The sequence below is a fragment of the Leptodactylus fuscus genome, chromosome 3 (genome assembly GCF_031893055.1).
Source record: "Leptodactylus fuscus isolate aLepFus1 chromosome 3, aLepFus1.hap2, whole genome shotgun sequence".
Taxonomy (NCBI): domain Eukaryota; kingdom Metazoa; phylum Chordata; class Amphibia; order Anura; family Leptodactylidae; genus Leptodactylus; species Leptodactylus fuscus.
This window is the reverse complement of record NC_134267.1, coordinates 44965471-44978873: the sequence shown is the minus strand read 5'-3', so window position 1 is coordinate 44978873 and position 13403 is coordinate 44965471. Positions and strand designations below refer to the sequence as shown.

The following is a 13403-nucleotide window of genomic DNA, read 5'->3' as shown; positions in this document are numbered from 1 at the left end:
TGGGCTCTGTTGGGTGACCTTTGTTTTAAAACCAAAACACAGCAGCGGGAAGTCCTCTGTACAGGACTTTGTCTCAGACGCCAGCTCTGATGTGAACTTTGTTTGAGCCAGTAGTAGGACGTCTTAGGGCTCATTCACATCTGCGCCAGGTCTCCGTTCATGCAGGTTTCCGTTTCCTGCACAAAACTGACCAGGAGACGGAAACCTGCAGGACTCTTTCAAACCTATTGATTTGAATGGGTTTGAAAGATGTCCGGCCATGAGCGCTGGTGAGCATTTTATGTTCTGCCGCGAAACCGTTTTTTTTAAAATCAGACAGAGTCAGACATGCAGTACTCTGTGTCCGATTAAAAAAACCCAAAACAAAACAAAAAAAAGGTTTCGCGGTGGAGAGCATAAAACGCTCACCGGCGCTCACTGCCGGACCCTGTCTAACAGCTTTCCGTCTTCTGCATGCAGAAGACGGAAAGCTGGGAATGGACTCGGGCGCTAGTGTGAACCTAGCGTCACTGTATTAAATGCAGCTGTCTTTTGGCCCTTTTAAACTAATCCAAAAAATGAAGACTTATATGTTGAATTATGCAGTCATCTATTTTTTACTACAGTGTGTGTAGTTTTATTATATTCTTGGCTTCATTTATTCAATTTCTGGGACTTCCTAAATTCCCCCCCCCCTTCTTCACTCAAAGTGATGTGTATTATTTTATTGTTGAATTACAGGTACAGCAGTTGTTATCGGCCTGCCTGGAGAAGATTGATGTGTCTAGTGCGGAAGGCTATGATCTGTTTATTATGCAGCTCAAAGATGGCTTTAAAAATACCTCACATGAGACGGCAGCAAATCATAAGGTTGCCAAGGTAAGAAACCTTTTATAATATTGACTTCATGATTTTGGTAGAAATAAGTAAGTTCTGGACCATGTTAGTGGTTATGGCAGAAAATAAAACTACTCGTCAGCCAGGATGAATATTAGTAGCTAGTCACTAAAGGGGTATTCTCAGCTCGCCTGTTCACCACCTTGCAGGCTGTGTGATCTGTTCACTTCTTGGGTTTTCTCTGTAAGTTGTTGGTCGGGGTTTCACTTGCTATCTCACAGACAAAGCCAGCTCTGCTATCTCTCTTCATAGCAGTACATGTTTGCAGTCAGTAATGAGGGATTGGTTGTAAATAAATAAGCACAGTATCACCGGAAGATGCACAATATGAAGCTGATGTAGCAAAGCTGGGTTTGATAGGTGATGACAATCCCAAACTTACATGCTACAGGACCAAGAGTCAGCTTGCAATATACTCTCTTTTTGGTCTGTGTTTAATGGACTCCCTGTCTCAGCCCTTATCAGCAAAATTTAATTAGCTGACTGATAACTGGAAAAGGGAGATTAACAGCTCAGAAATACAAGCACTGAGCACTCAGCTCCCCCTCCCCTCCATGAGAGCAGGGAGCTATGTCACTTGTCCTGGGCAGAGAGATAAAGAGCTCAGAAATCCAAGCTGCTCCTAGCATTAACCTTCCCCTCCCTCCTGAGAGCATGGAGCTACGTCACTTGTCCTGGAGGAGAGATAAGTCCATCCCCAAGTCTGTGGTTATGGAAACGCAGTGTAAACAATGAAGTGAATAATGAGTGGCCAAATAAAGCAGTTTTGCTTAAGCAATGTATTTAGGAAAAGTCTTAAATTCCCATAAGCTAGCAGCATAGATAGGATCCTTGGGATGGGACAACCCCTTTAAGAACATTAAAGGGAATTTATCAGGTCCAAGCTGGTAGTGCTGTATAGAAGCCTTTAATAGGAGCAGAAGTCTACTTTGGGGCCACTAACTGTCGCAATGCAGACACAATCCTCTTTATTGATATGCACTTGACTCCATAATGTGGGTACGTGCTAAAAAGGTCACTCACAACAGCGTCACACGGTGATTTCAGAGGAGAAGCACTAGGTGCTGTTTGTAGGTAAATATGAAAGACTGGTTGTGCCCAGTGCACTTTCCGGCTAATTCGCATATTCAGCAGAAAACCTGATTCTCTCCACTGGTCTGTGGCCATAAAAGTAAGTTTCTGCTCCTATTAGAGTTCCCTACAAGGCACTCAATTTGGTTTGGGAGGTTTTCTGGATGTACAGTCCATGTGACATCTATTGGTTGGGGGGGTATAGTCATGTGACTCTTGTAGACATGATTGTGACCCAATGCTGGATGTTTGCATGGGCACATCTGACAGGGAAACCTTTGCAATCTTAATATTTTATGGCCCAAGTTTCTGTTAGAGCAAGCCGAGCATACAATGCTTTCAGCAAGGGCTAAAAATCTAAGCCACAAATGGTTGTCCATGGACAAAACTTACTACCTTTCCTCCAGCAGTTTCTTCATTCATAACAATGTCTTTGGTGTTCCTAAGTCCCCCCTCCCCCCCCTGTTCTTTTTATGAACATGGCTGTTTTTGCTATGCAATGTAAAGAGGGTTTCCTTGGAGTTAGTCTCTTTCTTAAGGTGGCTTCTTCCTGGAGGATCCAGGGGTCTCTGTCTGGTGACAACTTGGGTTATGTGATGACAACTTGGGGGGATGGATTGACCTGGGGGTCAGGGGCTAGTTCCAATCACATGACCTAGTCTGAATCAGATCAAGACCTCTGGAGGAAGGAGGGTAAATTTAACTCCGTGCACAACTCCTTGTTGTCATGTTCATAAAAGTAACACAGAATGGCCTTTTATAGGAATATCAGCCAGTAAGTTATGTAAGACCCATGAAATGAATCCTGCTCCTAACAGCAGCCCTTCTTAAGCTGCTAAGCAAACTTCCATCTCATAAGTGTTACTCATTATCCATTAGACAAAACTTTTCGGTAGGTTGTTGCATTTTTATGGCCTATGGATTTGTAGACTTTTGAAAGTGAAGTGGTTAATGTTTAACCCCCATGTACAGCTATGTGTTCAGGCCTGATCCTTGTTCGTACTTGCAGGCACTGCACACACAAATGGCAAGTGGGTTCACATCTGCGTTGGGTATTCCATTTGAGAAGTCCCCTGGGGACCCCCCTCACCCCGAGCAGAACACTGAACGCATGAAAAAGCGGTTGGCAAAGAAAGCACACGGACGCCATAGGATATAATGCAGTCCTTGTGTTTACTGTGCGGTGTCCACGCGAATCATGCGGAGATGAAAGTACTTCAAGCAGTACTCTTCTCTCTGAATGATTCGTGTGAAAAACACACTGACTCCTCGAACGCAGAAGTGAACAGAGCTTGAAATTTCGCGTCTAGATTTAGAAGGGGGTCTATACAGTTATTTACTATTGCAACATAGCCTTAGTGAACGCCTGTGACTGGTCGTCATTTTGTGCCAGTGCTATGTTATTACTACTTCAAAAGCACCTATATTTTTCTGTATATGTACTGCTAGGAAAACGTTCTCATATGTTTGTGACACGTTGTAGAGTATCGTGTGTGTGTGTGTGTGTGTGTGTGTGTGTTTTTTGTTTATTTATTTTTTTCTTTTGGGCATATTTACTAAACTGTGTAAAATAAACACTGGTAGTGGCCTAAACAAACAAAACTAATCTACAAATGCAATAAATCAAACCTATGAAACATCGCTGCATAAATGAACTATGCAGACTCTGACCATGAATGTTTCAAATTCAACTTTCACCTGAGAAGCCATGTTTCTGATGGCACACTTGTGAACACAAACCTCCACCCGGTGATAATAAATGTGGTGGTTGTGTGTGTGGTTATATATATATATATATATATATATATATATATATATATATATATATATATATATATATATATATATATATATATATATATATATATATATATATATATATATGCCTTTTAATTAAACTCCATAATCACATATTGTATAAATTTATTTATTTTTTTTAAAAAAAATTTCTCCTTCCTCTAGTGGGCGACTGTCACATTTCACCTTCCTCACCATGTGTTAAAGTCGGTAACTGGTGCCATTGTGAACGAGCTGAAGAAGATAAATCAAAATGTTGCTGCACTGCCTGTGGCATCTTCTATAATGGACAGGTTGTCCTACCTTTTACCTAGTGCAAGGCCTGAGCTCGGTGTGGGACCTGGGCGATCTGTGGATCGGTATGTGTGTATATTGATTCTCTCGTGAGGCACATGTTGGTTTTTTCCTTCTATTTATTGTTTAAAAGGGGCTCCCCAGGACCCAATATTTTGGTGTATCTTTGGGGTTGGTCATCCATATCGATCTGCTAACACTCCCTTAGATAGGATGACCACCCTGAGAATAACATGGCTTTTTCTCTAAAGTGGAGTCTCCAACAGCATGGCCGTCCACATGGAGACCATATCTGCTATCATGAGCTATTGCTGGTATAAGACAGCTCGTGTCACACCCATATAACGGAGATCTCTGTAGCCTCCCTGACTGTATTTTTGGCCTCTTTGCTTATATGAAAGACTATGTAAAGAAAAAAAGAATTCCACTATCCCCAAGCAGCAGTGATAGCCCAGTCCTCTGGCTGGTCATGTGATGTGCTGAGGCATCATGGGAATGATGGCACAGCAAAGAGAAATGTAAACTTTTAAAAACTTAACCAGAGGAGAAAAAAAGTCTATTGACTCCCATTGACATTGAATGGGGGTGTTAGAAGGTGGATTTTGAGGTAGATTCCAACAATTGCATCAACTTACCATTCACAGTTCATTTTTAACCGTTTCCTAGGTCTTTAATGTATAGTGAAGCAAACAGACGGGAGACCTTCACATCTTGGCCTCATGTTGGCTACAGGTGGGCCCAGCCCGACCCCATGGCTCAAGCAGGTTTTTACCATCAGGTGAGATAAATGTTATCAACTGAAAAGTCTGTTCACTGTGTGTGTAATAGATACCTATATTTATGTATTATTTTTTTTCTCTTTTACAGCCAGCTTCCTCAGGGGATGATCGAGCCATGTGTTTTACGTGTAGTGTATGTTTAGTTTGCTGGGAACCTACAGACGAGCCCTGGTAAGCGAACATATACTTTCTTATCAATGAAGAAACAAAGAGTCCTAAGCTCTCATAAACAGCCGACTGTCAGTGGTATCGTACCGTATCGTACCTCCATAAATCTGGTATTGTTGGCCTGTCTTTAGGATAGATCATCAATATTTATCTTGGAAATCCCCTTTTTAAGTTTATACCTTAAATGTTGGGAAAACAAACCTATAGTCTTAGAAGATTAAAGGAAACTTATTTCTTATAGGGGTTGTCCGTTTCAGCCCAATAATAAGGTATCAATGGGATATTGGAAAATCATAGAGCGGTTATACAAACGGTTGTCTTTCGTTATTGGTCTGGACAGCATGTCTTGTATAATGAAAAGTTCTACAACTTCCCGATATACTTTCTAGATCACTTCCCCATTTTTCTAGATCTCTGCTTGCTTTTTCATTCTGCTTACTGCCATTGGATAAAAATCAGCCCTGCTGATACACATACGCATGTGCACCCCCCCCAATTAAAGGGGTATTCCCATGTACATAATCTTACCTATATTTGTAGATAATTAAAAGTGAAACATTTTTGCAAGTATAGGTAATTAAAAATTCTGCAGAGTTTTAAAGATGTTCTCTAACCATCTTACGCTAGGTTCACACCTGCGTTCTGGTCTCCGTTCTGTGCTTTCCGTCTTCTGCATGCCGTCTTTTTTTAATCCGGACACAGAGTACTGCATGTCTGACTCTGTGTCCGGATTATAAAACCCGGTTTCGTGGCGGAGAGCATAAAACGTTCACCGCCGCTCAAATGAATGGGTGAGAGACTCCTGCAGGTTTCCGTCTCCTGCTCTGTTTTATGCAGGAGATGGAAACCTGAAGTACGGACATCTGGGCGCAGATGTGAACGAGCACTTAGTGGTGGCAGTCTTTGTCTTGATCGGTTGCCAATGGTTACAACCACAAACGCAGAAACTTTCTATGGTTTGGGACTTGTCAGGAACCCAGCCATGATTTTCTTATTGTACCTGGGTTATCAGGCAGGGACACTACATGTATCAGAAGATATCCCGGCCACAATAAGTACATCATGGCTGATTTTCTGACCTTAGAAAGTTCCTGCATTCATGGTCATATCCATTGGCAACCAATCAAGATAACAGACTGTCACCACAAGATATTTAGAGAAAATCTTTAAAACTCTGCAAAATGTTTCATTGCTTTATATTTGCAAAAATCTACAGATTTAAAAATAATTATGTACTTGGGAATACCCCTTTAAGCAAAAATGAAGGGGGGGGTGGGAGATCGGTAGGTTCTCTTGTCCTTACCAATGCTTCTGCAAGACTATGCAATGGAGGGACATCCAGAAAGTCTGCAGAATAAAAAAGATAAAATGAATTCAGATTTTTCACTCCTTTCTAGGCTTAGCGTTCCTCTAAGTATATACTCTTACTAGTGGTTATATATACAAGCAGGAATCCAGGTAAAAATGTTGATAAACCTTTATTTTTTTTTCCTCGCATTCAAGGTCTGAACACGAGAGACATTCCCCAAACTGCCCGTTTGTAAAAGGTGAACATACCCAGAATGTGCCCCTCTCAGTTACTCTTGCAACATGTCCTGCCCAGTTCCCCTGCACGGATGGCACAGATAGAATATCCTGTTTTGGAGTGGGGAACTGTCCACACTTTCTAGCTGCGGCAACAAAAAGAGGAAAAGTTTGTGTGTGGGATGTCTCCAAACTTATGAAGGTATATATATTTTTTTAATTAAACAATTCCACATTTAATCAGTATCTATATACATCAGTGTTATATATTCTGTCATGTAAATTAATAAATTTTTTGTTTTGTTTTAAGGTGCACTTAAAATTTGAGGTGAATCCATATGACCCTGCAATAGTGCAGCTCCTAGTTCTTGCTGGTGACTCTAGTACTACCACGGTGGAGACTAGAAGACCAACACTTGCTTGGTTAGAAGATTCATCCAGCTGCTCAGACATCCCAAAATTAGAGGGAGACAGGTACTGCACCTATTTTATGCAAAACATCATAAACATTTCTAACTTTAAGATCGATAACTTTTCCACAAACTTTTTTTTTTCAAGGTTTATGACAAATAGTTTTCTGTATGCTCATACTTTATGCAAATTTTTCTCTAATCAGGCTCAGAATTCTGTATTATCAGGATTAAAATATAATATTTATATATGTTTAAAATGCACATCTTGTAATGGCCAACTTTGTATCAAACCTCTAGCTAAACTCCTATTAGTATCTGAATTTTGGATTTGCTCCCATCCTATAGCAGATCATCTTATAAAATAAGAAAAGGAGTAACATTCACCTTGCCAGTCTTCATGACACTGTTTGTGAGCTTAGATGGTCTGTTTGCCTGGCCCCAGCGTTGTCTTCTCAATGGCTGGGTAGTGTGACTACACTGGCCAGACTGCCCAAAGTGGTGGCCATAGTCCTGTTGAGAGGTCACTGGTGCAGCCAATGGTAGGCTTATGCAGTTACCTGTGAATACTGTTCATTATTGGTAGAGGCTTCAGTGGACCCGGAAAGTGGTGGCAGAGGATTGGTAAGGTGAGTAATGCCTGGTTCACATCTGCGTTTGGTAATCTGTTCAGGGAGTCCGCATGGAGGACCCCACCGCCCACCCCTAAACAGAATACTGAATGCATTGGCAAGCAGAGAGCTTCAGGGCACACAGACCTCATAGACTATATTGGGGTCCAAGTGCTTTCCACACAGTGTCTGCACAGAACATGCAAACAGAAAAGTACCTTTTGATCTATTTTTTATGTCTGCATGACTTGTGTGGGCGGCGCGCGGAAAGCACAACTATCCTGTTATAGTATATGGGGTCCGTGTGCTTTCACACCGCTTGCCAATGCGTTTGGTAGTCGGATTACCAAATGCAGATGTGGATTGGGCACAATCCTAATTTGACTATTGTCAGTTGAATGTAGTCTTTCATAGAGCGGGGAAAAGGCATCAGAAGACCTTAGGTTTTTTTTTTTTTTTTTAAAGCCAAAGCTGAGTGGCTACAAGAGGAATGGGAAATGTATAGGAAGCGCCTTTATACTTCTCCCTTCTGCTCAATCCGCTCCTGGCTGGGTGTGGGGTGTCGAGTTTTTAAGTAGCCATGCAGATTAATACCATTTTGTATACTCAAAGCCAGGTCAGTCTTGTAGGGTTGGGGTCCTAGAAGCCATCCAGTGCTTCTGCCAGCTTTGGTTTAAAGTGAAACATTTTCTATGCATTAGTAGAACACTTAGTTGGGTTATTCACTACATGGGTAGCTTTACTGTCTATGGTGTGTGTTTGCTTTTGTTTTTTGTCCCCCCCCTTCCCCCATTATAATCTACATTTTGCTTTTTTTATTTTAGTGATGACTTGCTGGATGATTCAGATAGTGAAGAACGATCAAGATCTGATTCAGTCACAGGTAATCTATCTATAAATGTTGTATAAACCTGCTCTTTCCATAAACTGATATCCATTCAAGGAGCTGTAATACTGCCAAGGGAATAAGTAAAGATCTATTCACATGTATTAGATTTGGCACAGATTTAGATGTGGATTCCACTTCCAAATCGGCATGGTCCATTGACATGCTTATGAATGGGAGTGTCAGTAACTCTACTCAGTACTATGGAAAATGCAGGTGTTTTTTTTTTTTTGTTTTGTTTTTTTTAAGCATTCCAAGGCATGAGAATAAGTAGGATCCTACTGATTACTACAGATGTCATATGGGAAAGCTGAGAAATTGTGAACCCTTGTGAAGCATATCCCTATTTTCTTAAAATCGGCTTTTGGTGTGATGTATCATTTGGATCTTTGATTCCTGGCTAGCTTTTGGAGGCTTGGGTTCTTTCTATCCCATGTGTCTGTTTTTTATTCTTAAAATTGTCTCTCCTAGGTCACACGTCTCAGAAGGAAACCTTGGAGATGAGCCTGGATATAACCGCTCTTAGTATACTGCAGCAGCCGGAGAAGTTACAGTGGGAGATTGTAGCGAACGTTCTTGAAGATACCGTAAAAGACTTAGAGGAACTTGGAGCAAATCCTGCTTTAGTTGGTTGTAAAAGTGAAAAGACCAAGGAAAAACATTTAGAACAGCACAACATTCCCTTTCCTTGCTTACTGACTGGTGGTTTATTGACTTACAAGTCTCCGGTCTCCTCCCCCACTAGTAGCAATTCTCGCAGGTCACTTGATGCTTTAACCAGGACTCCAGGTGAGAGCTCCTCGGAGCAGGGCTCCACTGACAATGAATCTGGCACAAACTCTGATCTTAATTCTCCTTTGGTAAAAAGGACGCTACCCGTTTTGCTACTTTATAGCATTAAAGAGTCTGACGAAAAAGCAGGGAAACTTTTTTCTCATATGAACAATATTATGAGCAAAAGTCTTCACGACGATGGGTTTACTGTCCCACAAATCATTGAGATGGAGCTTGATAACCAGGAGCAGTTGCTTCTTCAAGACCCTCCTGTCACGTACATCCAGCAGTTTGCTGAGGCCACAGCCAGTCTGGCGTCCCCTGACACGGACAAGTGGACTTCTATGGTTCCTAAGCCTGGGACACTGGTGCAGTGTATGCGGCTGCCTAAATTTGCAGAGGAGGAGAACCTCTGTGTAGATTCAATTATCCCTTGCGCCGATGGCGTCCATCTTTTAATAGGTTTACAGAAATGTCCTGCGGAGTCCTTGAGTGCAATAAATCAAGTCGAGGCCTTGAATAATTTAAACAAATTAAATTCAGCTCTTTGCAGTAGAAGGAAAGGAGAAGCTGAGCACAGTCTCAGCAGCGTGAATGGAACTAGTATCAATGTTATCCCCTGTGAGTCTTCATCAGACGTTCAGGATCCTTTAATTATTCAACCAGTCCAGAGGAGCGTGAGCGGCGGATACTTGTTGATCTACAAAATGAATTATACTACCAGAATAGTAACTCTGGAGGAGCAGCCGGTGAAAATCTTGCATATTAAAGACCCTCAGGATGCCATTACCTCACTTATTCTATTACAGCCTGATATTTTAGACAATAGGGAGGACGACTGTGAGGAGTCTTCGGAAGACGCCCCACTGACTCCTAAAAATCTTTCTGGAAAAGAGAAGAAATCTGAGCTGCATAACCTAGGGCACTTAGTGGTAACCACTCAAGGTGGATTTGTGAAAATTTTAGATCTTTCAACATTTGAGGTCATGGCTAAAGTGGATCCTCCTAAAAAGGAAGGAACAGATGAAATCGACCCATTCGTATCCGTTGTCTACTGTTCTGGCACAGACAGATTGTGTGCCTGTACGAAAGGTAAGAATAGATAACAGTGACTTAGTGTGTAAGACATTTATGTTTGTGCCTCCAGTCTCTAAGGCTAGGTTTACATCTGCACAAGGGTCCACTGAGAACCTGACCACTAAAACAGCGGTTACCTGTGGACCCCGTAGACTCGGGGTGTCTGCCTCTTTTTATGCTGAGAGAAATCCTCCGTGCAGGACGCTTCTCTCTGCTGATTTTCTGTGGATGTGAACCTAAACCTTATGCAGGACTGGATACCAGGGTGTGAAGTGCGGGCTTAGCCCTGGTAAGTTTATGAATGGTGGAGAAGTTTACTTGTCAAGATCATTGGAGCTCTGGACCTCTGGTTTTCAAGTGCTGGTTTCCTTTTCTGCACTGGAAATCCCTGACACAATATTCTGGGTAGAGGTTAACTTAAAGGAAACTTTTTCACGCAGGTTTATAGACCCACAGGAAATGTCAGAATATTCTAGTGCATTTTTTTTTTTTTTTTTTGCTTTGTTTTGGCTCTTATTAAATTAACTGAAAAGTTACATGAATAGACCTTAAGTATTAGTCATTGCCCCAAACACATTTTATAGATTTCTTTGTATTGCCACAAATATGCTGCTGTGTAAATATTTAATATGAAATATTTTTGCTTATTGATTGCAAAATCTAGCTTGGGAGTTTTCTTGCATTCCAGTGCGCAGTCAGCATGTCACAAGTTATACAGAATTGTTTCACGCTAAACTATATAGAAATCTGCTCAGCTCTTCCCGCATTAGAAGTTATTAATCTAAAGGGGTACACGGAGTCTTGAGATTGACCTACCCTTAGGATATTTCATCAATATCAGATTGGCGGGGTCTACCACCCAGGACCCCCACTGATTAGATAGTGTCACATTACTCTGTTTACATTACATTATTCACCTCTTATAGGGCAGTATGGTGACACTGTACAGTATACAGAGCAGTCTGCTTACAATACTATACACTGTGGGAATAGAGCTGTTTGGGGTGCTGGGTGTTGGTCCCCCACAGTTTTAATATTGATAACTTATTCTAAATTCTTGTAGGAGCCACTTTTGCTTATTCTCAGTTTAGTCGGCCTGCCATGTGAGTGTATTAATAGCTGTTGGTTGGACACAATCTTTTCTTTCAAAACTATATATTTGTGTGCTCAGCTCCTTGTGCTGTAGATCATGTTGTCTGTAGATGTCATACGGGTTCTCTTTAACCCCTTCCCGACATGCGCCGTAATAGTACGGCACGTGTCGGGTCTGTAACTATGGCGACCGCCCGGGAGCCGGGCGGCTGTCATAGCCGCCGGGTGTCTACTGCTTCAAGCAGTAGACAACCGGCTCTAATGCCTCCGATCAGTCCCCGGACCGATCGGAGGCATTAACCCCTCCGGCGCTGCTGTCAAAGGCGCCGGAGGCGCCATCTTCCCGGCGGCGCATGGGCGCCGCCATTTTGGCAAGGATCGCCGGCTCCTGGAGCATGCTCCAGGGCCGACCCCCCCGTTGCCATGACAGCCGGGAGCCTTGTTAAGGGCTCCCAGCCAGTCTGCAAATTCTCTTTTGCAGGATGGTGTATACAGCCTGCAAAAGAGATGATGATTTTTTGCAATGCATTAGCATTGTAATGCATTGCATTAGTGATCAGACCCCCTGGGGTTCAACACCCCTAGGGGGTCTAATAAATGCAAAAAAAAAAAAAAATAAAAAAAGTATTAAAAGTTCAAATCACCCCCCTTTCCCTAGAACAGATATAAAAGTAGTTAAAAACTGTGAAACATATACATGTTAGGTATCCCCGCGTCCGAAATCGCCCGCTCTACAAATCTATGAAAATATTTTTCCTGTTTGGTAAACGCCGTAGCAGGAAAAATAGTCAAAAGTGCCAAACCGCCGTTTTTTCACTGTTTTAATTCTGATAAAAATTTGAATAAAAAGTGATCAAAGCAATAACATTTCCCGAAAATGGTAGAACTAAAAAGTACACCCGACCCTGCAAAAAAAGACGCCCTATGCATCCCCGTACACCTATGTATAAAAAAGTTACGGCCGTCGGAATATGGCGACTTTTAGAAAAAAAATTTTTTAACACCGTTTTGGAATTTTTTTTAGGGGTCAAAATGTAAATAAAACCATATAAATTTGGTATCCCTGGAACCGTACCGAAACACAGAATATAGGGGACATGTCATTTTGGCTGCACAGTGAACGCCGTAAAACCAAAGCCCGTAAGAAAGTCGCAGAAATGCATTTTTTTCTTCAAATCCACCCCATTCTGAATTTTTTTCCGGCTTCCCAGTACATTATATAGAATAATTAATGGTGGCATCATGAAGAAAAAATTGTCCCGCAAAAATTAAGACCTCATATGACTCTGGGAGCGGAGAAATAAAAAAGTTATGGGGTTTAGAAGGAGGGGAGTCAAAAACAAAAAACGAAAATCAAAAAATGCCATCGGCGGGAAGGGGTTAAAGAAGATCTTTCATGGAATTGGGCACAGGCAGTTCTATATACTGCTGGAAAGCCGACAGTGCGCTGAATTCAGCGCACTGTCGGCTTTCCCGATCTGTGCCCCGGGTAAAGAGCTAGTGGTCCCAGTACCGTAGCTCTTTACAGTCAGAAGGGCGTTCCTAACAGTCTGTCAAGAATGTCCTTCTGACTGTAAAGAGCTATGGTAACGGCACCGCTAGCTCTTTACCCGGGGCACAGATCAGGAAGGCCGACAGTGCACTGAATTCAGCACACTGTCTGCTTTCCAGCAGTATATAGAACTGCCTATGCCCAATTCCATGAAAGGTCTTCTTTAATGGAGATTGCTTTCACTTTAGGATGTGCTCTTCATTAATTCACAGTATTAATTGTACAGTTAGATGTGCGAACACTTGCTGGTGTGATTGTAGACGTTTCAGTGTATAAATGTCACCTAATTAATTCAGCAATGTTATCATACAATAACTCATGTAGAAGTATAAGGGCTAGTTCACATGGGGTTCTGCTTGTACACATTCTGGTGCAGTGCTCTGGCATTCCGTGATGGATTAGGCCTAAATGAATGGGCCGGAGCCTCATGTCGCACATGCCACGGCTGATTCAGCCACAGAATCCGCGACAAGATAGGGCAGCTCGCTTTTT

The 13403-nt window shown here is 42.0% G+C and overlaps 1 protein-coding gene across 9 annotated transcripts in view; it reads left to right on the top strand.

The window, feature by feature from the left end:
- BIRC6 (baculoviral IAP repeat containing 6) overlaps nucleotides 1-13403 on the top strand; it is a 164587-nt gene that overhangs the window by 20635 nt on the left and 130549 nt on the right. For all 9 annotated transcript variants that reach the window (XM_075267485.1, XM_075267484.1, XM_075267481.1 and 6 more), the window contains exons 3-10: nucleotides 721-858; nucleotides 3910-4103; nucleotides 4705-4816; nucleotides 4906-4988; nucleotides 6489-6711; nucleotides 6820-6983; nucleotides 8355-8413; nucleotides 8888-10282. In XM_075267485.1, coding sequence (XP_075123586.1) covers nucleotides 721-858; nucleotides 3910-4103; nucleotides 4705-4816; nucleotides 4906-4988; nucleotides 6489-6711; nucleotides 6820-6983; nucleotides 8355-8413; nucleotides 8888-10282 — 2368 coding nt within the window. The remainder of the gene's footprint in view (nucleotides 1-720; nucleotides 859-3909; nucleotides 4104-4704; nucleotides 4817-4905; nucleotides 4989-6488; nucleotides 6712-6819; nucleotides 6984-8354; nucleotides 8414-8887; nucleotides 10283-13403) is intronic.